The 24,488-nt window shown below is 36.5% G+C and overlaps 2 protein-coding genes across 5 annotated transcripts; one reads left to right on the forward strand and one right to left on the reverse strand.

Annotated features, from left to right (window-relative positions):
- Nucleotides 1–1,009: 1,009 nt before the first annotated feature.
- Nucleotides 1,010–8,844, reverse strand: LOC126706550 (uncharacterized). 4 transcript variants are annotated; one of them, XR_007648642.1, is made up of 11 exons: nucleotides 8,655–8,844; nucleotides 8,524–8,558; nucleotides 7,483–7,684; nucleotides 7,149–7,379; nucleotides 6,447–6,731; nucleotides 5,313–5,434; nucleotides 3,895–3,971; nucleotides 3,260–3,396; nucleotides 3,049–3,184; nucleotides 2,805–2,936; nucleotides 1,010–1,380 (listed from the first exon to the last, which is right to left on the reverse strand). XR_007648642.1 is itself a non-coding variant. In XM_050406081.1 (10 exons), exons 7-10 carry the CDS (start codon nucleotides 3,262–3,264, stop codon nucleotides 1,099–1,101), a joined length of 555 nt encoding a protein of 184 aa, XP_050262038.1. In that variant the 5' UTR covers nucleotides 3,265–3,396; nucleotides 5,313–5,434; nucleotides 6,447–6,735; nucleotides 7,149–7,379; nucleotides 7,483–7,684; nucleotides 8,524–8,558; nucleotides 8,655–8,844; the 3' UTR covers nucleotides 1,010–1,098. The 4 variants fall into 4 exon arrangements, 1 of the variants encoding a protein (XP_050262038.1); XR_007648643.1 differs by having other exon boundaries at nucleotides 3,049–3,141; nucleotides 6,447–6,735; XR_007648641.1 differs by having other exon boundaries at nucleotides 6,447–6,735.
- A 13,340-nt stretch (nucleotides 8,845–22,184) lies between these two features.
- On the forward strand, nucleotides 22,185–22,769 carry LOC126704780 (uncharacterized). The gene has a single exon (XM_050403787.1). It carries the CDS (start codon nucleotides 22,185–22,187, stop codon nucleotides 22,767–22,769), a length of 585 nt encoding a protein of 194 aa, XP_050259744.1.
- Nucleotides 22,770–24,488: the final 1,719 nt, after the last annotated feature.

The following is a 24,488-nucleotide window of genomic DNA, read 5'->3' on the forward strand; positions in this document are numbered from 1 at the left end:
CCCCCAAAACCAACGAGTGGGGCATTGGTTGGGACCAGCCGTTCTTTGTCGATCCTCAGCAAATTATTAAGAGTTGCCCATGCTATTGATGTAGCAATAGGTAGATATATCGCCTAAATATGCAATCTGCAAACATGCAGCACATAAAGCTGCAGAATTATATTAAGGACAAAAAAATAATTGTAGAATTATCTTTAGTTAGAATCAGATTCTTTGTCTGTTTTTTGGAATGTTATATATGGAGTCTCATTGAGAGGTATTGGTGGGGATAAGATGTGCTGGTCCAGCTGGACACCTGCTAAGAGCAAGGGTTTTGAGGTAAGTAGTTACTATCAGGCTTTGCTAGGTGTATGTACTCAATCCTTCCATTGGAGAAGTATTTGGAAGCAAAAGGTTCCCTCTAGAATTGCATTTTTTGTTTAGACTGCAGCTTTAGGAACGATATTGACTATTGATAATTTACATAAGAAGAAGGTGTTGATTCTAGATTGGTGTTATATGTGCAAAAGTAATGGAGAATCGGTAGACCATCTTTTACTACATTGTCCTATTGTTTATGAATTGTGGTCTATGGTGTTCACGTTGTTTGGTATCCACTGGGCGATGCCGAAGACTGTAGTTGAGCTCCTTGCTAGTTGGCAAGGAAATTTTGGTCATCATCATAATGGTGTTATTTGGATGGCTGTCCCTCATTGTTTGATGTGGTGCATTTGGCAGGAGAGAAACAATCGGTGTTTTAAAGATTCTGAAAGGACTATAGCTTGTTTAAAACTTTTCTTCTTTAAAACTCTATCGGATTGGATGTCTATCATAGGAAGTCATTCTATTTCTTCGATCTATGATTTGATGGATGCTTGTAATTTATGTATTTGATTATGTTGATCCCTGGCTGTATACTTCCTGTATACTCGGGTGACTCATTATTAAGTTTTTGAATAAATTTCCTTTTCTTATAAAAAAATAAAAAATAAATAATAATAATAATAATAATAATAATAATAATAATAATCTTTAGTTACAGAATCTATATCACTTAAAGCTCCAAAATTTTCACTACCAAATGTATGTGGATTACATAAAACATATTATTGTTAATGCCTAGTTATATGTGCTCAAATTAAGGTTTCTTCTTCTTCTTCTTCTTGGACTGCACCCTTGGAATGGCCTTTTCCACAGTTGGCACCACCACACGTTGACTGTTAGTACCACCACCAGTTGTTGAATTCCAACACTCGTAGCATCAACCACTGAATCTCCAGAACTTGCAACAACAACCCTTGCTTCTCCAGCCCTTGCAGTTGTTTCAGTTACAGCAAAAGCACTTGTAGTAGCAACAATTCCACCTCCAGCACCTTGCTTTCTGTTAGCATTCTTCTCGTTCTACATCACAACATTATATTAGTTATAGTTGAGTAAACAACAATCACATTAAACTATTATTAAACCTGCATTATAACAACTGCATTATTGTTATTAAACCTACAATATAACCTACTGCTAGGGGTGGCAATTGGGCAGGATGGATAGCTTTTGGGTTGGGTCATAAATGAGTGGGGTTTATAATTACCCATTTAAATATTTATTATAAATTTTAAAAAAAAATTAAATATCCACTACCCACCCATTTAAGCAATTATAAAATTCATATTATAAATTTTCTCACCCGTACTACACAAATCATGAGTTTTTTTTTCTAGGCAAAACTAATTCACCTTTCTCTCAAAACAATCAGAGCTAGGAGAACAAAAGTAAGAACACTGAAACTGAATCTAACTTGCAGATTTTCTTTTCTCCTAACTTTTCTTGGCAACCAAACAGAGGATAAGTAAAAAAAATATATATATTATAAGAACTGAGGAATTATTCTCAAATCTATCCATCTTGATCTAAAATGTGCAAACCATATAAAATTTTCAATCAAAAACAAATTCAAATTTTCCCAAAAAATACTTTCCTTCAGTACAAATTGTGCCCTAAAACAGAGCAAAATAGCACATACACAACCGTCGAACTAAACCTAATCTAACGATTTTTCCCTTTCCCCTAAATTTTCTTGGCAACCAAACATAGGATTAGTAAAAAATTAAGAAAAATAGAGTAATTACAGATTCGTAAGTGGATTTGAGTGTCTGAATCAAAGCACGACGTTTTGGATCCCTCCAATGTTGCTTTTGATGCCATGGAATCCGAATCATAGTCCAATGATTTGCCAACGATTTTCATTCTATGATTTCCTTCTTTCTGTGTGAGTGAGTGAGGTTTTGTGGTGTGTTCTACAGGACAAAGTTGAAGAGAGAGAGGTTTAGATTGTTTGTTTGGTAGTTGAGAAAAATGCCCAAGAAAATGAAGGAGAAAAGTTTCTGTTAGATGCAAGAAGTGGAGAAAGTGGCGGCTAGTTAGCATGTAAGGTTTTACGTTTCTTAGGCTTTTAGCTGTTTTTTTTTTAGTATTAAACTTTAAATTTTAGATGGGTAATTGGTATTCAGTGGTTTAACGATTAAGATATATTTAGTTGAACTACCCATTTGGGTGTTATCCATTGAATCCAAATATTTAATTGGGTTGAGTTAAGACTTACCCAAATTAAGTGAATCATTGAATGGGTTAATGGGTTTCGATAAAATGTAATTTCTCAAAAAATTATCTATTCCCTAGTTTCATTTATTTCAAAATCAAACATTTCTGCTTGGTGTTAAAATATAAAACATCCAAATAATTTCATTTTATGGATTGAAGAATAAATTGGAATATTTAAGAAAGAGGACACTGCACAAAATTAATGCTTATTACAATGAAGAACTTACCGATAGTTTATGCCAACAATTTGTCAAAATCATAAGGGATTGTGCTACACTTTTCCCACAATCTTTGATGTTTTTAGGATTGCCTAGCAATGACTTGAATTCTTTATTGCTAGGAAGACTTTCAAGTAAATTCTGCAAAGTCAATATAGTCAATATATACAATGATAAGACAAATGCTAGATAGGTACACTAGGAAAGATGACAGTTAGAATTTCTTAGAAATAGAATTTCGATGGAAGCATACACTGAGTTTCTTTAGACTTTTCAAGTCTGGATGGTCCCTTAATAAGTTGCTATAGGCAGTTTCAAACATTCTTTTTACATCACCATCAGCATTCTGAGCATAAAAGTGTAGAATAAGTGCTACGAACTTTAAAAACCTGAAATATTTTACAGATATTATGAGTGGTATATGAGCATGTATAGGCAAAAAGCAATTTACCAATCATAGTTACCTCATTAAAAAATTGATTCAACTTGTACAATTATCCTCCGCTAACTTTGTAGATGTGCTGCTGACATTGTCATCTTTAAATATCCACACCAATTTTCTATATTTAAATTGATCTTGTAGAAACTTTTATTCCACTGTCTGCAACGAGGAAGAAAACTAATACTCAACTATGCCAACAGTTAATGACAGGTTCAATTTTGTTTAGTGGAGTTCCACTGGTGGTTGACTGGATTGTTCATTTATATTCTATCAATGGCATTATGCTAGAGCTGATCTAATTAATGTAGGATATGACTGGTAACAAAAAATAACAGATGAGTATGCTTCATGGAAGATTTTTTGTTTAATACAGCAAGAAATTAATAGAAGACTTTTCAAATAAGAATTAATAGGATGTATTTGGCTTGATATGGTTTGATGCGTCTCATAGGGACAAGGTGGACCAATCATATGTCAGACGAGAAATTGCTATGCAAAATGAGTTGGCCATATGAATAAGAACAATGTAAGACTTTTCAATAAAATGCATTCAGTGCAATTTGTCATAGGAAAAAATAGCATAATATCACATTATTGATTTCTGGCTTAAATCTAGACCCATAATTTGAGCTTCAATATTCAATGGGATGAACTTACAAGAATTTGGTCCTTGATCATGGTCAAAAGGCTTGAAATGGCTTCACATTTTTCAGCCCTCGTATATAAATAAATATCTGGCATCATATACAATGCAAATCTTTTAGAGCATCCACAACAGTGGAACTAAATTTTTAGCTTTTTAGCACCACAAAAAGTCATTTATCTATTTTACATTCTCACATCCTACAGCAATGGAGCTATTTTAGCTTTTAACACAATAAAATAATATAAACACTACAATAAACCCATAAAAATCACTGCACAACCACAACCCCGCCATGCCCATCAAAACCAGTGAAGAACAAAAAAAGAAAGCAGAAAAATTGGCACAGCCAAACCGAAACCCATGCCCGAAACAAAAACCCAGCCTGAAACACAAACCCAAAACATAAGCACATCTCGAAACACAAGCACAGCCTGAAACACAAACCCGAAACATAAGCACAACCTGAAACACAAGCACATCTCGAAACACAAGCCAAGACGCCGAAAATAGAGAAGAGAGGCCGAGATGGGTCAAGTTGGCGGCCGAGCGTGGGTTGGCGGTGATGGGTCTGTGGCGGCTGGGCTCGTGCAGATCGGCAATGGGTTTGTGGAGGAAGAAAGAAGAGATGGAGAGGCAGTGAGGAGAGAGACACGGAGAAAGGAGAATGAAAGCAGAAAGAATAAAAAAATAATAATAATAATGTGAAAGCAAAATATATATATATATATTTTTTAGCTTTCAACTATAGTGCATAGCCATACATAGCTGTGCACTATAGCAATGAAGGTAAAAATTTTACCTTTAGCTCCACTGCTGTAGTGTGGATTTTTGTGTTTTGGTGAAGCTAAACTAGCTTTTTAGCTTTTTAGCACCACTGCTGCAAGTGCTCTTAGTAAGTAATTATATACGACCATCAATGCATCAAATTGTACCAACACTACTATAATACACGTAACAAATGTTACTTTTTGTATACCATCCAAGATCACTCCCAAAATCTTTGTTTGCATATATAGGAAATGCCAAAAGTTAAAAATGGTAAGCAATATATAGAGAAAGTAGGAAGAACCAAGGAAGTTTATAAAGAGTTTGAATTAATGCAACCTCGACCTCAAGGAATTCATACGCCAAAATGCACAGCTATAGATAGAATTTACTTTTCGCTTTTACTATCTGTCATATAAGTTCAAAATTCAAATAACCGGTGAAGCAAAGATTAATCAAGCAAACCATATTAAACTCAATTCTGTTTGTTTTCAAAAATAACTTGTTACATAGCTTTGTCCTTCCTAATTTTGTCATTTTCTTAATAGGCCATTTTGGGTTAGAAAGATTACTTAACTGTCATTGCATCTTTCTCACTTCAAAGAGGATGTATTACAAGGCACACACACATCACAAAGTATTATCAAGAGATGAACTACCATACCTATAAGAGAAAGAAATGATCTGCATATTTTCAAGAAATGCTCTGTTGCCAAATCATCATTTTCCAAGATGCAAAGCTTCAAAGTAGCTCTCCAATGACTGAGTAGATCTCCATACTTCTCACTAATATATTAGTATACAATAATCAATTAATTAGTACATGAAAACAAATGCTTTTTATTAAATAATATCTCATAATTCAACCTAATGGGTTTAACACCTTATTAATTTTTTTCTTCCAACAGTGGGTATATTTATCTATCTTCTAGGAAGGTTTTCTTCAAGGGACCATATATATTACAAAACACTTTTGATACACATATAAATCTACAAATATTGAATCATGTTTATTACAATTAATTACGAGAACAATTACTTGCATTGATCCCAAACATCTATTCCCTCATCAATTATAAATGAGTACAACCTTGTCAACAATTGTGGGAAGTAATCATTCAACTTTTTCTTAACTTGCTCACTAGTTTTCTGTAACAATATAAACAAACTTCAATGTATAGTATTTATAAAGTGATAATCATGCATTAAAAAATTATTTACAAAAAAAAGTCTTATTACTAAAAATACACCATCTAAGTATAAAGGAAGTGTACGAGAGAATCTCTTAAAGAATTGTAATTAAAAGTACATAGATTCAACAAAGTCAAGAAAAAGAGAATAATAAGCACTATCAAATACATTCCATTCCGTTATGATCATTACATTTCATTTCATTCCCTTGTGAACTCCCAAACGAAGCCTTATTGCAACCCTTCTACACGCACCCAAATCAACCTAGACATCTCTTGGAAATTTGATAAGCATTCAATCTACTTTTTTCATAAGCAAACCAAAAAAAAAATTGAAGAACCTCTCTCACTCTCACATGTAATATTAATCTACATATGATTTCTACAAAAGAAATAGATAAAAGAAAGTTAAAGGATAATCAACTAATATGCATTTAGTCAATAATAATAAGAAATTTGAAAACTTCTCTCACTCTTACTACCACATGTAATATTAATCTACATATGACTTCCGCAAAAGAAATTGATAAAAGAAAGTTAAATGATAATCAACTAATATGCATTTAATAATAATAATAATAAGATGATAGACAGATAAGAGTACATACACATTGCCTATCATCATTAATGTGTATTATGACATTCCGAGAGAAAATAATCTGGCTCGATGCACTATTTGAGAGAATTTTGTACTCGAACACCTTTTTATATTCTGGATCCTTCTCAACTCTTTTCACTATGTCAACCTTTTGCTCTTTATATAGACCATCATATTTAGCTCTCCAATCTGACGTCTTTCTGTCATAATTAAGCGACATAAGTGATAATACTTGGAATTGAAGTCTCTCTTGAGATGTCAACAGCATTGGATGATCTCTCAAATGAATAAGTTTCTGCCTTTAAAAAGTAAAAGGTAAAAATAATCAGAAAAGAAATTGACTTAGACATTGAAAAAATAATTTTATGCACATAAGAAAAACTATTTGTTTCAACATAAAATATTTCCCTCCAAAAGAAGTTTTCAACTAAAATTTTATGAGGAAAATAAGTTATTTACTTATTTTCAAGTGGAAGAAGAGTTTTAGTTGATTTTGTTTGGTTGAAAAATTTACAACATGAAGATAAAAGATCACCATCTAAAAAAAATGTATTACCATTTTCTAAGATCTTATTGGTTTTTTCAATTAATCCTAAAAATGTTTTTGTTGACTATGATTTTCAGTTTACCAAATATTGAAAAATAAGAAAAATATTTTCAAGAAAATACTTTATACAAAGCCAAACGGGTTTAAATGTAAATGAGTACTTACATTGACATTGTTTTCATATGAAAGTACAAATCGTTCAACTCCTTATTGTTACGATCATTTCCCAATAAGTCTTCCAATAGTTTTTGTAATCGGTCCCTTAGCTTACTCACTCCAAGTTCATTTGAGATTCTCATCAATTTGGCACGACCATTAATAATAGCAATGTCTTGAATCTTTAGTTCTCCCATATATCCTAGATTCACCAATTGAATAACACCAGCAATAAGGTCCCTTCAAATATGAAATTAAAAAAAGAAGAAGTGATCAATAAATCATTATATCACATGTTAATTTTACAAAGATCATGAAAATAAATTATAAGCTATTTTCATACCTTACAATGATCTTGTACTTATCATCCAATTGATAACAAGATCAAATCTCAGTCTTTATCTTTTTAAATTGGCCTAACGTGGAATCTATTTTCTGCACCACTAACGTGGAATAAATGATGCACAAACACCCCTCAAGGAGCCAGGACATACATCTCCACCTGAGTTTGAAATTTCGTACTCAAGTGTTGCTATACCTTTTTCCTGTAGTAAATAGAGAAGAATACCCAACTTTCAATTTAAAATAGAAAGCAAAGCAACAATTTAGGGAGGTGTAGTGAGCACAAGATAAGTTAATCAACTATCCATATGCTTTTAAAGAATGATTTACTATGATTTTTTTAGATATGCATTTTGGTTTAATTAATATGATTAGAAATATAGATCAATATGATGGACAGTCATATGAAAGTGGGCTAAATTTGAGTTACAAACATGTGCATTTCCCAAAAAAAAGACTTTAACAAGTGGAAGAAAAAACTTACCATTTCATTTTAGAATTTTGATGTATCGTAAGAATGAAAGTAAAATCACACACATGCATATAAGAAGTGTAATTTGAGAACATGTATAAAAAAAAAAATTGGCATTGTGAAAATTTGAACTATAATGGATCTATTTGGGAACAACTTATTTAATTGAAACTAAAACCTTTTTATTGAAAGGATAGAAAAAGAAAAAATTAGTTGAATAGTAAAAAGAGACCCATAAATAGTAAAAAAAGTACAATGACATTCATGAGCAGTAAAAAAAGATACTAAAAATTCAAATAAGCTGAAATTGCATTACATCCCAAACGGATTGAAGGGATGTTGTATATAATTCAAAACCCCGATCCACTTCAATTGAATTTTTTTTTTTTTTTTAACGAACAATTTAATTTAGTGATTCTTTCCAAATTCTTTTAATAGTTTAAACTAAGTAGCATCGTGTCCAAACAAGATCATTAGGTGAATCAAATGCCATAAATTTTGTTGATATCTTTCTCAACCTATTACACTAATTTAAATTTTGTTGTGCTGGAGCATAAAAGGAAATCTTACCACAGCAGGTTCTGTCGATGAAGTCTCAAGTAGCTCTGTCAAGACGGAGAAACAAAATGATAGTCAAGTTTTCTATAAAGCAAGTATATATATAATTGGAAGGAAAAGCCAAGGGTAAATCGGTAGCTTACTCGAAGAGGTTGACAAAGGTATTGAGGGCTTCGAAAATTCTGGAGATTCATTCTTAATTTCCTGTTGTCTCGCGCTTGGAGAGCTTGATGTTTTTTTTTTTTTTTTTTTTTAGCGAAAAACGGTAGTTGGAGAGCTTGATGTTGAAGCCTCTTTTTGAGAACCAGACAGTGGCTTTAGGATTTTTTTCTAGAGAGGTCAGCAGTGACAAAACAATGAATTTGTTGGTGAGGAAGTAAAAAAATAAAAATTATAATTATAATTTTTTTTCCTGTATATACTGCTTTTATTCTGTATACAATAACCTAAAATAGTATATATCGTATATTCTAAAATAGTAAATTTTTGTGACACCTGAGAGTTTTTGACGTACTTATTCTAAATTAGCTTTTTTTTTTTTTTTTTCTTTTTTCTTTTTTTAAATTTGATATTTTAAATAAGCTGTATTGAGAGTGTTATATTTGTTTTGTTCTGTTTTTAAGTTAGGAGTACAGGATAACAATGGGTGTCCGATTATTATTTTTGAAAACTTTCCATTGTTAAGGAATTTTTCTTCGTTGGCGTTTTGAAATCAAGAGGTATATAATATTATGAGTTTTACTATACAATTGGGTTTGGTTAAATGATCTACCTTTATGAAAGGGAGAGATTAGTCGTGCGTTTGGATACCGCTTATTTTGCTGAAAACTGAAACAATAAAAAAATAATTTCTAGTTACTGTTTATTATTGTTCACTACTGTTCAACACTGTTCATTGGCCTAAATACATTGTTCATGTGTCCCATGAACAGTGCACTAAGCGCTGGTTAAAAAAAAAAAAAAAAAAAAAAAAACGCCTGGAACACAGAACGTCCAAAACATGGATGTGATCCAGACAAACACCTAGGTGTGTGTTTGGCATAGCTTTATTTTACTAATTATTTTACTATTCAGTTTATTTTTGCTATTATTCATGGTTTCATTGTACTTTTTGGTACTATTTATTGGTCTCACTGTAATATTTCAGCTAACTTTTACTTTTATTTACAGTATTTTCAGCAAATTTTTTTTAATTTCAGCAAAATAAACAGATTCCAAACAAACCTAGGTAGGTGAAAGAAAACACGAGAGACTGAGAGGAACTGAATATCACATGAGAGGAATGAGTTCCAAAGAGAACAAGTGAGGGACTTGTGATGTTTTAAGAGATTAAAATGGGGGCAATTCAGTCTTTTGATATTGTAGCTGTCATGGTGCTTGCACGTGAGTCTAAATTCCTTCTATATTAATGGCTAACTAAATAGTGGGATGTAAACTGCTTAGGCATAATAGTTTAGGGAAGAAATTTATCTATTCAAAAAAGTTAATGCAACCACCGTGTATCTTTGGTTCGATGATCACTTCACAAATATAAGTATTTGTAGGGTGTAAAAAATAAGGGTCAGAGTTCAAGTTTTCAAAAGAGAAATTTACGCACATATAAAACATTTTATAAATTGACAAATAAATTGGTATATTTAAGAAAGACAGGACACTGCACCAGGGATTCTGCTACACTTTTCGCACAATCTCTGATGTTTTTAGGATTTCCTAGCAATGACTTGAATTCTTCGTTACTAGGAACACTTTCAAGTAAATTCTGCAAAGTCAATATATACAATGATAAGACAAATGCTAGATAGGTACACTAGGAAAGAGGACAGTTTAGGAATAGAATTTCGATGTTAGCATACACTGTTTCTCTAGACTTTCCAAGTCTGGATGGGCCATTAATAAGCTGCTATAGGCAGTTTCAAACAATCCTTTTACATCATCATCATCAGCATTCAGAGCATAATTGTGTAGAAAAAGTTCTATGAACTTTAAAAACTTGAAATATTTTACAGATATTATGAGTGGTATATGAGCGTGTAGAGGCAAAAAGCAATTTACCAATCATAGTTACCTCATTAAAAAATTGATGCAATTTGTACAACTATTCTCAGCTAACTTTCTGCAGACATTGTCATCTTTGAATATCCCCTCCAATTTTCTGTATTTGAATTGATCTTGTAGAAACTTTGATTCCACTGTCTGCAATAAGGAAGAACACTAATACTCAACTCTTCCAACGGTGAATGACAGGGTCAATTTTGTTTAGTGGAGTTCCACTGGTGGTTGACTGGATTGTTCATTTATATTCTATCAATGGCATTTTGCTAGAGCTGACCTAATTTATGTAGGATATGACTGGTAACAAAAATAACTGATGAGTATGCTTCACCGAAGGTTTTGAGTTTGATACAAGAAGAAATTAATACAATACTTTTGGAATAAGAAATAATAGGATGTATTTGGCATGATATGGTTTGATGCTTCTCATAAGGGCAAGGTGGACCAATCATATGCTAGATGAGAAATTGCTATGCAGTTGGCCATATGAACAAGAACAACGTAATATAAGACTTTTCAGTGAAGTGCATTCAGTGCAATTTGTCCACATAACATCACATTACTGATTTTTGGCTTAAATCTAGATCCATAATTTGAGCTTTAATAGTCAATGGGATGAACTTACAAGAATTCTGTCATTGATCTTGGTCACAAGACTTGAAATGGCTTCACTTTTATCAGCCTTCATATTTGTCATATGGATATAGATAGAGTTTTAATCAATGCAACCTCAACCTCAAGGAATTCATACGCCAAAAAGCATAGATATAGATAGAGTCTACTTCTTGCTTTTACTATCTGTCATATAAATTCAAAGTTCAAACACCTGGTGAAGGAAGATTAATCAAGCAAACCATAATAAACTAGGATGTATTACCATACCTATAAGAGAAAGAAATGATCTGCAAATTTTCAAGAAATGCTCTGTTGCCAAATCATCTTTTTCCAGGATGCAAAGCTTCAAAGTAGCTCTCCAACGGCTGAGTAGATCTCCTCCATACTTCTCACTAATATATTAATATACAATTATCAATTAATTAGTACAAGAACACAAATGCTTTTTATTAAAGAATTTCTCATAACTGAATCTGATAGATTTAACCCTTTATTAATTTTGTTCTTCCAACCAGGGGCATAGCCAGGAATTCGTACTTGGGGGGGCCAAATTGCAATATTGATAGAAAAATCATAATTCATAAATTTATAAATAAAAAATGATCAACTTTGATATGTTGTCATATTCTTAAATATTAATGGAAGTACAAAAGACAGTCTATTTTACCATACACATATACAAAATTTGCATACTATTATTTTAAGCACCATCAACCCATCATTATCCATAATATTGAAAATTTTCTTATTTTTTAATGAATTATTCAGCTCCTAATTTCAAATTAAAAAAAAAATGATGATATGGAAAGAGATATAATATATTATCATATAGCAATACAACAAATTGAACAACTTAATAAACAAAGCACATTCATAAAACTAAATGACCATTATCATATATATAAAAAGCATAAATCTAAATGCCCATATGATGTTGAAGAAGCAAACAAACTTGAAATACTGAGACACAAGAAGAAGTTGGAATTGAAAACAAATATGGATAGTTTTTTTTTAGATGAAAGGAGTTTATTTGATTTCTACCCTTATTGAGAAGAGAGTTAATGTGTTTAGAGCAATCAACAATGAGAGTAAAGAAACATGAAGCAGTGTGGGCTTGTATCAGTAGGAGAAAAAGTAGTAGTGATTACTTCTATTTTCTTTGAGAATTTCGTAGGTGGCTTCTTGAGATTGAGAATGATTGAAAAAATAAAAATAAAAGTAAATTTTTGTTTGAAAATGAGTGGTAAAAGATGATATTTTGAGGGTGTGGATTATTGTCTATTGGATATTTGGATCGACAACAAATCATTTGGACAATTGGGAGAGCTAACTAGTATTTTATTTGAGGACTCGGGTTATCTATTGGACTAAGTAGAGATCCTAGAAAGAATTGGGGGGGCCGGTCATTATTTTCTAGGGGGCATAGCCTTTTACCTATTTTTTGCTATCAGACTCATAACCTAAAAGTAGAAGAAATCAAAATTTTAGGGGGGCCCCCAAGAGACAACGTAGCTCCACCCCTACTTCCAAAAGTGTGTACATTTCTCTATCTCCTAGGAAGGTATTCTTCAAGAGGCCGTATATATTACAAAATACTTTTGATACACATATAAATCTATAAATATTGAATCATGTTTCTTACAATTAAGTAGGAGAACACTTACTTGTGTTGATCCTAAACATCAATCATAAGTGAGAACAATCTTGTCCATAAATCTGGGAAGTAATCATTCAACACTTTCTCAACTTGCTCACTAGTTTTCTGTCACAATATAAACAAACTTCAACGTATAGTATTTATTAAGTGATAAATATGCATTAAAAAATGATAAAAAAAAATATTATTACTAAATATAGTCTTAAGTATAAATCATTCCTTTACGATCATTTCATTTCATTCCCTTATGAACTCCCAAACGAAACCTTATTGGAACCAAAAAAAAATTAAAAATTGAAGGACTTCTCTCACTTTCACCGCCACAGTAATGTTAATCTATCATATGGCTTGTACAAAAGAAATTGCTGAAAGAAAGTTAAAGGACAATCATATAATATGCATTTAGTTAATAATAATAAAAAATTTGAAGAACTTCTCTCACTCTCATTGCCACATGTAATATTAACCTACATATGACTAGTTCTACAAAAGAAATTGGTAAAAGAAAGTTAAAGGGTAATCAACTAATATGCATTTAATAAAAAAAGAAGAAGATAGATATATAAGAGTACATACACATTACCCATCATCATTAATGTGTATTATGACATTCCGAGAGAAATAAATCTGGCTCGATGCATTATTTGAGTAACTTTTGTTCTCGTACACCTTCTTATATGCTTGATCTTTCTCAACTTTTGATGCTATGTAATTGACTAATTTAACTTCTCTCTTTCGGTAAATTTTGTACTCGTACACCACCTTATATTCTGGATCCTCCTCAAGTCTTTGGGCTTTGTTAACTTCTTCAGCTCTATATAGGTCATCATATTTACCTTTCCAATCTGACGTCTTTTTCTCATAATTAAGCGACATAAGTGATAATACTGGGAATTGAAGTCTCTCTTGAGATGTCAACAGCATCGGATGATCTCTCAAATGAATAAGTTTGCACCTTTAAAAAGTAAAAGGTAAAAATAATCAGAAAAGAAATTGACTTAGACTTTTTTTTTTTTTTGGGGAGAATCCAGCCGAAGCTTTTTATTAGATTGAAATAGAAATTTTGTCAAGAATTACAAAGCTGTTAGCCTCATAGTGAATATCTTCCCTCCATATCTGTGGAGTTGAAACTTTTTTGGCTAATTTAGCAAGCTTGTCCGCTACTGTATTACCACTACGCTTTACATGAGAGAAAGAAGCAAAGCAAAATTGAGAAACTAAATTTCGAGTTTCATCAGTTATGTGACCAAAAGAAGCCAAACTTGGCGAGGGTATCGTAAGGTGCTTGTATACTACTTCGGAGTCCCCCTCAAAAATTACCTCCTGGAAACCCAGTTCAATGGCAAAAGTGACTGTTCTACGCCAAGCCAAAGCCTCTAAGTCATCCACAGATGGAGGTAGCGCTACCTTCTCTGACAGAGCTGCAATCACCGATCCTTCCGAGTTCCATATCACAATTCCCAGGCCTGCACAATCCAAATCATTGAAGATTGCTCCATCACAATTGGCTTTAAGCTAAAGCGGTGAAGGTGGGAGCCAATGTGTTGGGTGACTTGCTGTAGCGAGAAGGGGCGATGGAATTGTGGCAGCCTGAAATTCATTAAGCCTCTCCAGTGCATCCTTGCAAATCTGAGACAATGGCAGCGATGGACTGCCCATTCTTGCTGCATTTTGGTTTGACCAAATTCTCCAAGCTACGTAGGCGACTGTTTTGGGCAGATTGGTTTCATTTAGAAGCAAGATGCCGTGAAACCAGTCCCTGAAGTTGACAAACCGTTCCGATAAGAAACCTCGGCATTCCTCAATTTCCCACCGAATCTCCTTCAGCCCGATACAACCCCATAATGCATGTGCTGAGTCTTCCACCTCACTGCCACACCTCTCACAGAGGGCATTTGGAATGGAAACACATTTGATTAAATTCATTTTTGTTGGGAGGGAATCAGTGCAGGCATGCCAGATGAAGTAACGTATTTTACTAGGGACATTGAGAGACCAAACTTGCTTCCAGAAATTTTTATTATCACCTCGGTTTGAAGGACCTGCTGTAATCTTTTCTCCCTCCTCCATGAGTAACTGGTAGGCTGTTTTTGTGGTGTAAACACCATTTTTTGTGGCAAACCAGATCAGTTTTTCTGCTGCACCACCTTGGTTGAGAGGTAAGCTTAGGATTGCGCTTGCTTCATGGGGTAGGAACTCACCTTGGACACGATCCTCTATCCAGCAAGGGTTTTCTTCATCAATCAAAGCATAAACCCAAGCATTGTTTGGAAAGTTTCTTTGTGGTGAGATTATGCAGCTGGCATGTGGAGTTGGCGGCCACTTGTCCTTTCTAATAATAACCGATTCCCCATTTCCTATCCTCCACCTTGCCCCCAATCTCACTACCTGCCTAGCTTTTAAGATACTTTGCCAAGCATATGACCCCTTTGTCTTTACTTCATCATCTAAAATTGAATAATTTAGGAAGTATTTCGATTTTAAAACTTTGTATAGTAGGGAATCGGTGTTGTGAAGAAGCCTCCATACCTGTTTTCCCAACAAAGCCAAATTAAAATTCACAATATCCTTGAAACCCAAACCCCCATTGTTCTTTGATAAACAAAGATTTCTCCAAGCTACCCAATGTATTTTCCTTGCTTCCCCCTTATACCCCCGCCAAAACTTCCGGATTAGAGTTTTGATATCCTTGCATAAAGATTTTGGTAGCAAGAAGCAACCCATGGTGTAGGTTGGCATGGCTTGAAGCACCCCTTTGATCAGAATTTCCCTACCCCCGTGTGAGAGTAGTTTTTCCTTCCACCCTTGGATCTTGTGCCAAATTTGCTCTCTGATGTAGTTAAAGCTTTGTTTTTTTGCTCTGCTTACAAAGGAAGGAACACCTAGATAGGACTCAATATGGGTGGTGGCTGAAACTCCTATTGCTGTTTTATTTGATCTCTCATGGTTTGATCTGTATTGGAACTGAAGAAAAGCTAAGTTTTGTCCCTGTTTATTTGTTGACCCGAAGCAGCCACATAAAGTTGTAGAATTTCTAGGATTGTGGTACATTCCTGTTGTGAAGCTCTACAAAAAAGCACGCTATCATCTATAAAAAAAATAGGTGAGTCACCTTAGGGCCATCTCTACATAGGGAGACTTCATGGAGGGTCCCAAAGTCTTGTTTTTGCTGAAGTAGAAAGTGTAGACCTTCTGCACATAATAGAAATAAATAAGGGGATAGGGGATCCCCTTGACGGAGTCCTCTTTTAGGAGTAAAATGACCATGGGGTGCACCATTAACCAAAACAAAGAAAGAAACAGAACGAATACATGAGCTTATGAGGGAGATCCATTTGTTATCAAAACCTAATTTCTCCATCATTTTTTTTTTTTTTAATACTAAAAAGACCCATTCCACCTTGTCATATGCTTTACTCATGTCAAGTTTTTAGGGCCATATAACCGGATTTCCCTTTTCTTTTATTTCTGAGGTGGTGAAGGGTTTCAAAAGCCATTAAAATATTATCTAAAATCAATCTATTAGACATAAAGGCACTTTGAGTTTCGAAGACCAGTTTTGGGATAATTTTTTTCCAATTGGTTTGCAATGGTTTTTGACACAATTTTGTATAGGACATTACAAAGGCTTATTGGTCTAAAATCCTTGGCTTTTTCTGGTGATTTTGTTTTTGTGATGAGGGAGATAAAAGTGTGGTTTAGGTTTTCTGGCATGTTCTTTGTATTTAGGACAGAGAGAGTAGCTGCAATAACCTCCTACCCAATAAAATTCCAACAAGATTTATAAAAAATTGGTGACATACCATCCGGTCCAGGAGCTAATAATGGCTTCATTTGTTTCAAAGCTTGCTCCACCTCATCTGCTGTAAATTCCCAGGTCAAATTTGAGTTCATGCTAGGAGTAACCTTCTTTTCAATCCCTTGGAGGATCGGCTCGAAATCTGTTGGCTGTACCGAAGTGAAAATATTGGTGAAATAATTCACCAACTCTTCCCCAATCAAATGTTCTTCCTCAATCACCGAACCATCTTCCCTCTCCAACTTTGAGATGTAATTTCTTCTATTTCTTTAAGTAGCTTGGCTGTGGAAGTAGGTAGTATTCATGTCCCCACTTTTTAGCCAATCCACCCTAGACCTTTGATGCCACAGACAATCTTCCTTCACCATAAGATCATATATTTCACCTTTGAGAATCTGTACCTATTCGTGATCGCCTCCCCTCATTGATAGTGCTTCGTCTTGTATCAGTTGTTTCTTTTTTCTCTCAAGCATTTGCCTAATATTGCCAAAGGATAATCGGCTCCAGCTCCTTAGGCTTGTGCTGCATGCATCGATCTTCCCCATCACTTTTTGCATCGGATTTCCTAATTTTTGCCTCACCCACGCATCCTTGATTACCCCCTCACACTTTTATCTTTCAACCAGACAACCTCAAAGCGAAATGGCCTGTTTCTTTTATAGAATCGAATATTTTCATCATCCGATCTTATCCATAAAGGGCAATGGTCCGATAAAGAGCCTTCTATATGATGAATCCTAACCGTAGGGAATAATTGTGACCATGCGGGTGTAGCTACTCCCCTATCCAATCGGATCCAAGTCACCATTTCATTAATCCTGTTGTTGCACCAAGTGAAAGGTGAACCCACAAAGCCTATATCTCGAAAACCACAGAAATCTAGTGCTTCTCTAAATTCTATCATCAATCTTTATCTTCTAGGTACTCCTCCCATTCATTTTTTCATCCGCTTTAACTATCTCGTTAAAATCCCCAACATAAATCCAAGGGAGATCCATCTCTTGAGACGAAGATGCTTTAGTAGTTCCCAAGAGTGTTTTCGGTTGGTTGTTACCAAATCCCCATAGAAACCCGTGAACTGCCAAGCGTCATCCTCTCCTGGGTTAACTACTGCATTAATATAGGATGTTGAAGAATTCATGACTTTGAGATCAATACCATTCCTCCAGTATTATGCCAATCCACCACTTGTGTTTATTCTTGGCACAATGAAAACATTTTCAAGATGGAGTTTAGCACATAACTTTTTCAGATAACCCTCTCTTGATTTCGTCTCCATAAGAAAAACAATTGATGGGGAATATTTCTTGACCAAATCAGTGAGCTCCAGAACTGCACGTGTTTAGCCTAAACCACAACAGTTCCAACTTATGCAATTCATTGTGGTTGGTGGGGCTGGCTGCCAGCCTCCACCACTTTGAATGAAGCATTCTCATACTTCTGTAATTTCTGTTGTTTTTTGGATCCCTGCTCTTGCCCAAACTCTATCAAGGTGAGCTTTCTTTTTTTTCCTATAGCAGGTGTGAAGGAATTGCCGAGTTCTGGGCGTTTGGACGAGATCTGCGTGACCAGGAAGGCTGTTTTCAAAAATTAGATGAGGTGTCATCAACCTTAGCCTTGGTAAGTGACTCATGTGCTTCATAAGGATGGGGTGGGTTCGGGATAAGTGTGTCACGTGCTAGGGTAGAGTTTGTTACCTGCTGCACCTCAATCTTCTTATACTTTGACAGCTTATCATCAATGCTCTTTAACTCGGATTCAAAACTAGTTTTAAGGCTCTCCAAAACGACATTAGTGTTTAAAACCCCATCTGAAATAGCAGAGTGATTACCATTTGTAGCAACGGTTTTCCTTGGTGCCACTTCAGGTAACGTTTCCCCCTCTTTATTGTCTTGACTGTTGGTTGAACTATCCCTTTGATGACTTTTCGGCTTCCTCACATTCTCATCAGAGCTTCCTTCGCCACACCCAGCCACCTGTTCACCACCGTGACTTGGGGAATGCTCGTGTGTTTCGGTTTCCCTTGATGGTTTAGGCACTCTTTGAGCACATTTTATCTTTGTTGAATAATATCCCTGCACCGTTACACAAGTGGTTCAAGACGGGACAAAGGCAAGTGCTCTTAAGTATGCCCTGAGTTGTCTATCTTCCAATTTTAGAGTTCCTTCACTATTAATCCAGTTTTCACAGTCTTTGTCATCATGAGTGAGTCATCCACACCAGTAGCACATGTTAGGAAGTTGTTCATATTTGAAACTCACCCATGTTTGTTTACTGTTTTCCAGAGAAATGAGTCGCCCTCGACACAAAGGCAAGGAAAGATCAATTGAAATTTTGAGGTGGAGGAAAGAGCCCCCATCGAATTCTTCTGGAGAAATAGAATGAGACACCTCTCCAATGACTAAGCTTATCTTAATCGCCGCTTCCATAGTTCTGTAACATAATGGAATGCCATGCAATTGAACCCAAAAATTAGTTCTATTGAAAAGAATTTCTTCAATGGCCGTTTCTTGTTCATACCTTTGCATAACTACTAGGTGTTTACCAAAACTCCATGGTTCACTTGCAAGAATACGATCCACATCAGCTTTGTTATCGAAAGTAAACAGCATAACGTGATCACCAAGATTTTGGATTTTAAAGCCATTATGAGGTCTCCATAAAGGATTGAAAGTCCTCGCGATGATATCCACGTTTAGAGCTCTTTTTGTCAGAAATTTGGCTACTATGGAGTGAGTCATGACGTCTTCCTTTTTGGTGAGACTGCAACCAGGGCCCTCCCTATCAGATAACGTCAGACGACTCCAATTTTGTATCAAGTCCTCCATTGACAAGTTGCTTGATTGTTGGAAGTACCAGACAGAAAAACTCCTAGTTCCCAATCCCCAGAAAGAGAAAACCCAACTAGCCTAGGAATAAACTTGTTATTCCAAGGAAACCTTACTACACCTTCGTGATGAAGGGACTCTAATTCTAATTCTACTGAGCACTAGGAAGTTGTCCGTATGCTTCAGAGAAACCTTTGCTTTGCAGTTAATGATTAGTAACTTAGTATGTGTATGATCTTGACTTAGACATTGAAAACATAATTTTATGCACATAAGAAAAACTATATGTTTCAATTTCAACATAAAATATTTCCCTTCAAAAAAAGTTTTCAACTAAAAAATTTTATGAGGAAAATAAGTTATTCTCAAGTGGAAGAAGAGTTCTAGTTTGTTTGGTTGAAAAATTTTACAACATGAAGATAAAAGATCACTATCTAAAAAAGAAATGCATTACCATTTTCTAAGATTTTATTGGTGTTTTCAATTAATCCTAAAAATGTTTTTGTTGACTATTGTGAGGGCTAGGGCCCAAAATAATGTATTGGGCCTTGAGCCTTATCTGAGGACACTAACGAGTCCGAGGAGAGAAACACGACTTAGATGATCTACGTTGCAAGTCTCATCAGTGGGAGACAAAGGGGAGAAGGTCCGAGGAGGAACTCCTCCTCGGACAAGTAGACCAAGTGTATACTCAAGCAGTTGAAGTATGCCCCCTGAACACGTGAGAGGGAAGAAAACTCAAAATATCTAAGGAAAAGCTGTCACCACCACATTAAATGCACTGCAACTACTTTTCTAGCTGCATTAGTGTGGAGAAGACCCCTGAACAGTGCTGCCTTGGCTGCCGCAACTCATAAAGGACTGAAAGGGGTGTCTGATGGGATGGGTACTCAAGTGGGGATCCAGGTGATCAACAAGTGTAAGGTCCATATGATCAGGAAGAGCCTATATAATGTGGAAGAGCCCCCATGAAGAAAGAATAGAAAAAGAGTGAGAGAGAATATTGTAGTATGCTAAATAACCATAATGTGGTGATCTGTATTTATACGTTAAATTCTAGTCTCCTCGGATGGAAGGTCCTTTAATCATAATAGCTTTTATTCGTGTTTGATTGCTTCTTAACTCCATGCAAGCCGTTGCTTAACTCATCTAAACCTAGTTCTTTGACCCATACTCTACAAAATTCATTGTATTGAGTTTTTTGGACCAGGATTCCATATAGTTTGTGGGCTTGGGCTCCAAACTTTTTCCCTACAATTGACACCGTCTATGGGAAGGAACTCGTGTGTTAGTGAGTGCGACGGTTAAACATGGTAAGGTCAGGTCCACACCAAGAAAACCCATGCCAAATAGATCCCCAGCGGACAAAACCCATAGGGCCTTTACAGTAGAGTAATCTTCCTGACCCTGAGCAAAATCAGGGCAATGAAACGAATCGAGAGGGGAGTGTGCATACTACCTAAACGAGCCAAAGCCATTCCCAAGTAGGTAGTCGCATATCCCAAAGACAAAACAACCGTCAGGCCATGCAGCGAGAGATAGACAACTTGAAAAAGAGACTGCGCCATGCACAGCAAAGGCAGTCCCCTTCTAGCTCCGACATATCCTCTAATGAGGAGGAGGACGTCAGTTACAGGCAAAGAACAAGAACTCCCCCAAGCGAAACCTTCTCTTATGAAAAGGAGCAGCATCATGGACGGAGACACAAAAGCCCATCTGGTAAGGGCCTGGGTAATGATGCCATGAATAAAGCTCTAGATCAGATCTCTAAATCACCCTTCACACACAAGATAGAAGGGGCTAGACTACCTTGGCGTTTCCACCAACCTACGTTCGCCATTTATAATGGCCGAACGGACCCTATGGAGCATGTGAGCCAATTTAACCAAAGAATGGCCATCCGTTCTCAAAACGAGGCTTTGATGTGCAAGGTTTTCACATCCAATCTAAGACCTGTGGTGAAGAGGTGGTTCAATAGCTTGAAAACAGACTCCATAGATTCCTGCAAGCAGCTCACCCAAGCCTTTGGCTCTTGTTTCATTACGAACAGCAAGGTTCCTCTACCTCTGAGTTCATTGCTGTCATTGTCTATGCGTGAAGAGGTAACTTTAAAAGCATACTCGGACAGATATTAGGAAATGTACAATGAGATGGACGGTAACTACGACGATGTCGCCATCAGCACATTTAAAAGTGGTCTCCCCACCGAGCATTGTTTGAGGAAATCCCTAACTAGTAAGCCTGTTACCAGCGTTCATCAACTTATGGACCAGATTGACAAATACAAAAAGGTGGAAGATGACCAACTGCAAGGGAAAGGAAAGGAGAAGATCATCCCTCACAAGAGGAATGATACAACAATAACCATCCTAGGAAAGATTTTGCGGGGCAATCTGGATCAGCCAACACGCAAACGGTTAACGCCGTATTTAGAGAACCGGTACAACAGGTTTTGGAGAAAGTAAAAAATGAGCCATTCTTCAAGTGGCCAAATAAGATGGCCGGAGACTCCTTAAAGCGCAACCAGAGTCTGTATTTTCAGTACCACCAAGACCACGGACGTACCACCGAAGACTGCAGGAACCTATGGAACCACCTGGATCAGTTGGTCCAAGAAGGAAAATTGTGGCTCCTTTAAGACATATCTTTAAGACCTCCCATGGGCACGATAAATGTTATCCTTGCCGCTCCAGGAAGAACTGGCTCTTTTCCCTCCAGGGTAATGTCTGTGGCTTGGCTCTCCACCGAGGACAACGATCGGGAATCCAAAAGGTATAAGAAGGGAGCCTCACCTGTTATGGGATTCTCGGACGAGGATAAGATTGGAACCATCCAACCCCATAATGATGCTCTGGTAGTTACACTTAGGATTGGGGGGTTTGACGTGAAGAAAGTACTGGTAGATCAGGGTAGTGCTATGGAAGTAATGTACCTTGATCTATATAAGGGGTTGAACCTAAAGCCTGAAGACCTAACGGCGTATGATTCCCCTTTAGTGAGTTTCAAAGGGAAGACTGTTACACCAAGGGGACAGATTAGATTGCCCATACAGACCGGTTCAGACGTGGTGGAGGTGGATTTCATTGTGGTCGACGCCTATTCGCCGTACACAGCCATAGTGGCCAGACCTTGGCTCCACGCCCTAGCAACCGTTTCTTCTACACTTCACCAGAAGTTGAAATACCCGTCGGAGGGCCAAGTAGAGGAGATTGTAGGAAATCAGGCCATGGCTAGACAATGCATGGTGGCTGCCATCTCACGCCAATCCAATGCAGAGTCCTCGGCCTCTATAAAAAAGGACTTATAGCAATCAACCACCTCGGCAATACCCGTTGATGAGCCAGCCGAGGAGGTGAAATGCGAGAGTCTAGAAAGGGTTAATTATTGACGATGATCCAGAGAAATTCTTTCAAGTTGGCTTAGAACTTTCCCTCTGAGAGAAAGAAGAATTGATTGGGTTTTTGAGAGAAAATGTTGACGTGTTTGAATGGGACGCCTACGATGCCCCAGGGGTTGATCTGAGTTTCATTTGCCACTACCTAAACGTTAACCTATCCTCCATTCCCAAAAAACAACCACCCCGACATCCGTCAAAAGAGCATGCCAACGCTGTTAGGGACGAAGTAACAAATCTAAAAAAGGCAAGGGCTATCAAAGAAGTCTTCTACCCTGAATGGTTGGCAAATATAGTGGTGGTAAAAAAGAAGAGTGGGAAGTGGTGAGTTTGCGTAGATTTCACAAACTTGAACAGGGTGTGCCCAAAAGACCCGTTCCCAATGCCTCGAATAGACCAGTTGGTAGATGCAACTGTAGGCCACCCTCGAATGAGCTTCTTGGATACCTTTTAGGGTTATCATCAAATACCACTAGCCTCGGGAGATCAAGAAAAAACAGCATTCATGACTCCTATCAGAAACTACCACTACAAAGTGATGCCTTTTGATTTGAAGAATGCAGAGTCTACCTACCAAAGAATGATGACTAGAATGTTTGAACCACAACTGGGCATGAGTATTGAAGTCTACATAGACGACATGGTAGTAAAGAGTAAAGTGGTATCCGAGCATGTGAGAGATCTTGGAGTCATCTTTGGCATCTTAAGAAAACACAAATTGCGTCTCAATGCCTCTAAGTGCTCATTCGGTGTCGGGTCCGGCAAATTTTTGGGCTATATGGTAACTCACAGGGGAATTGAGGTGAGCCCAGATCAGATCAAAGCGATTCACAATTTACAAGCTCCTCGGAACCCAAAAGAAATCCAGAAACTCACTGGAATGATCGCGGCTTTGGAATGATCTAAAATCTCCTGAGAAGATTACCATAGAAAAGTCATTGAGACTAGGATTCTCGGCTACAAACAACGAAGCCGAGTATGAAACTTTATTGCAAAAAATGGCCATGGTGTAGAAAATGGGAGGAAAGGCATTAGAAGTGTTCTCGGATTCCAGACTGGTTGTAGGCCAGGTGAGGGGTGAGTTGGAAGCCAGAGATGTAAGAATGCAGGAATACCTTAGTCAATTCAAGCGCTTGCAATCGGACTTTGAATTCTTCAACTTGACGCACGTCTCTAGAAGCGGGAACACATATGCGGATTCATTAGCCACTCTTGCCACATCCTCGGAGCAGGGTTTACCTCGACTCATCCTCATCGAGGATTTGTACAAGGCAGACATAATAAAAAAGGACATGGTTTGAATCCATCAAGTCAAAGTGAGTCTGATCTGGATGGATTCCATGGTGAGTTTTCTCAAGGATGATGTATTGCAGAAGAGAAATCAAAAGCCGAGAAAATACGAAGAAAAGCCCCTCGGTTCTGGCTATCAGAGGATCACAAGCTGTACAAGCGCTCCTATTCTGGGTCATACCTATTATGCGTACACCCCGAAGCATCAGAACTATTACTCGAAGAATTGCATGAGGGAATTTGTGAGAGTCACACAGGAGGAAGATCATTGGCACACAGAGCCCTCACTCAAGGGTACTGGTGGCCGGGTATGCAGAAAAAGGCCCAAGAATATGTCAAGAA

The sequence above is a fragment of the Quercus robur genome, chromosome 11 (assembly GCF_932294415.1).
Source record: "Quercus robur chromosome 11, dhQueRobu3.1, whole genome shotgun sequence".
NCBI lineage: Eukaryota > Viridiplantae > Streptophyta > Magnoliopsida > Fagales > Fagaceae > Quercus > Quercus robur.

What these genes read in the sequence shown, in the direction of transcription:
- LOC126706550 (XM_050406081.1), bottom strand. An exon ending in AAAGTCTAAAGAAACTCAGT is followed by an intron (nt 2,937 to 3,048) that starts GTATGCTTCCAT and finishes TTGACTTTGCAG; the next exon opens with AATTTACTTGAAAGTCTTCC. An exon ending in ATTGTTGGCATAAACTATCG is followed by an intron (nt 1,381 to 2,804) that starts GTAAGTTCTTCA and finishes GTTGTGATGTAG; the next exon opens with AACGAGAAGAATGCTAACAG.
- LOC126704780 (XM_050403787.1), top strand. Translation starts at nt 22,185, where the DNA reads ATGTCTGTGGCTTGGCTCTCCACCGAGGACAACGATCGGGAATCCAAA.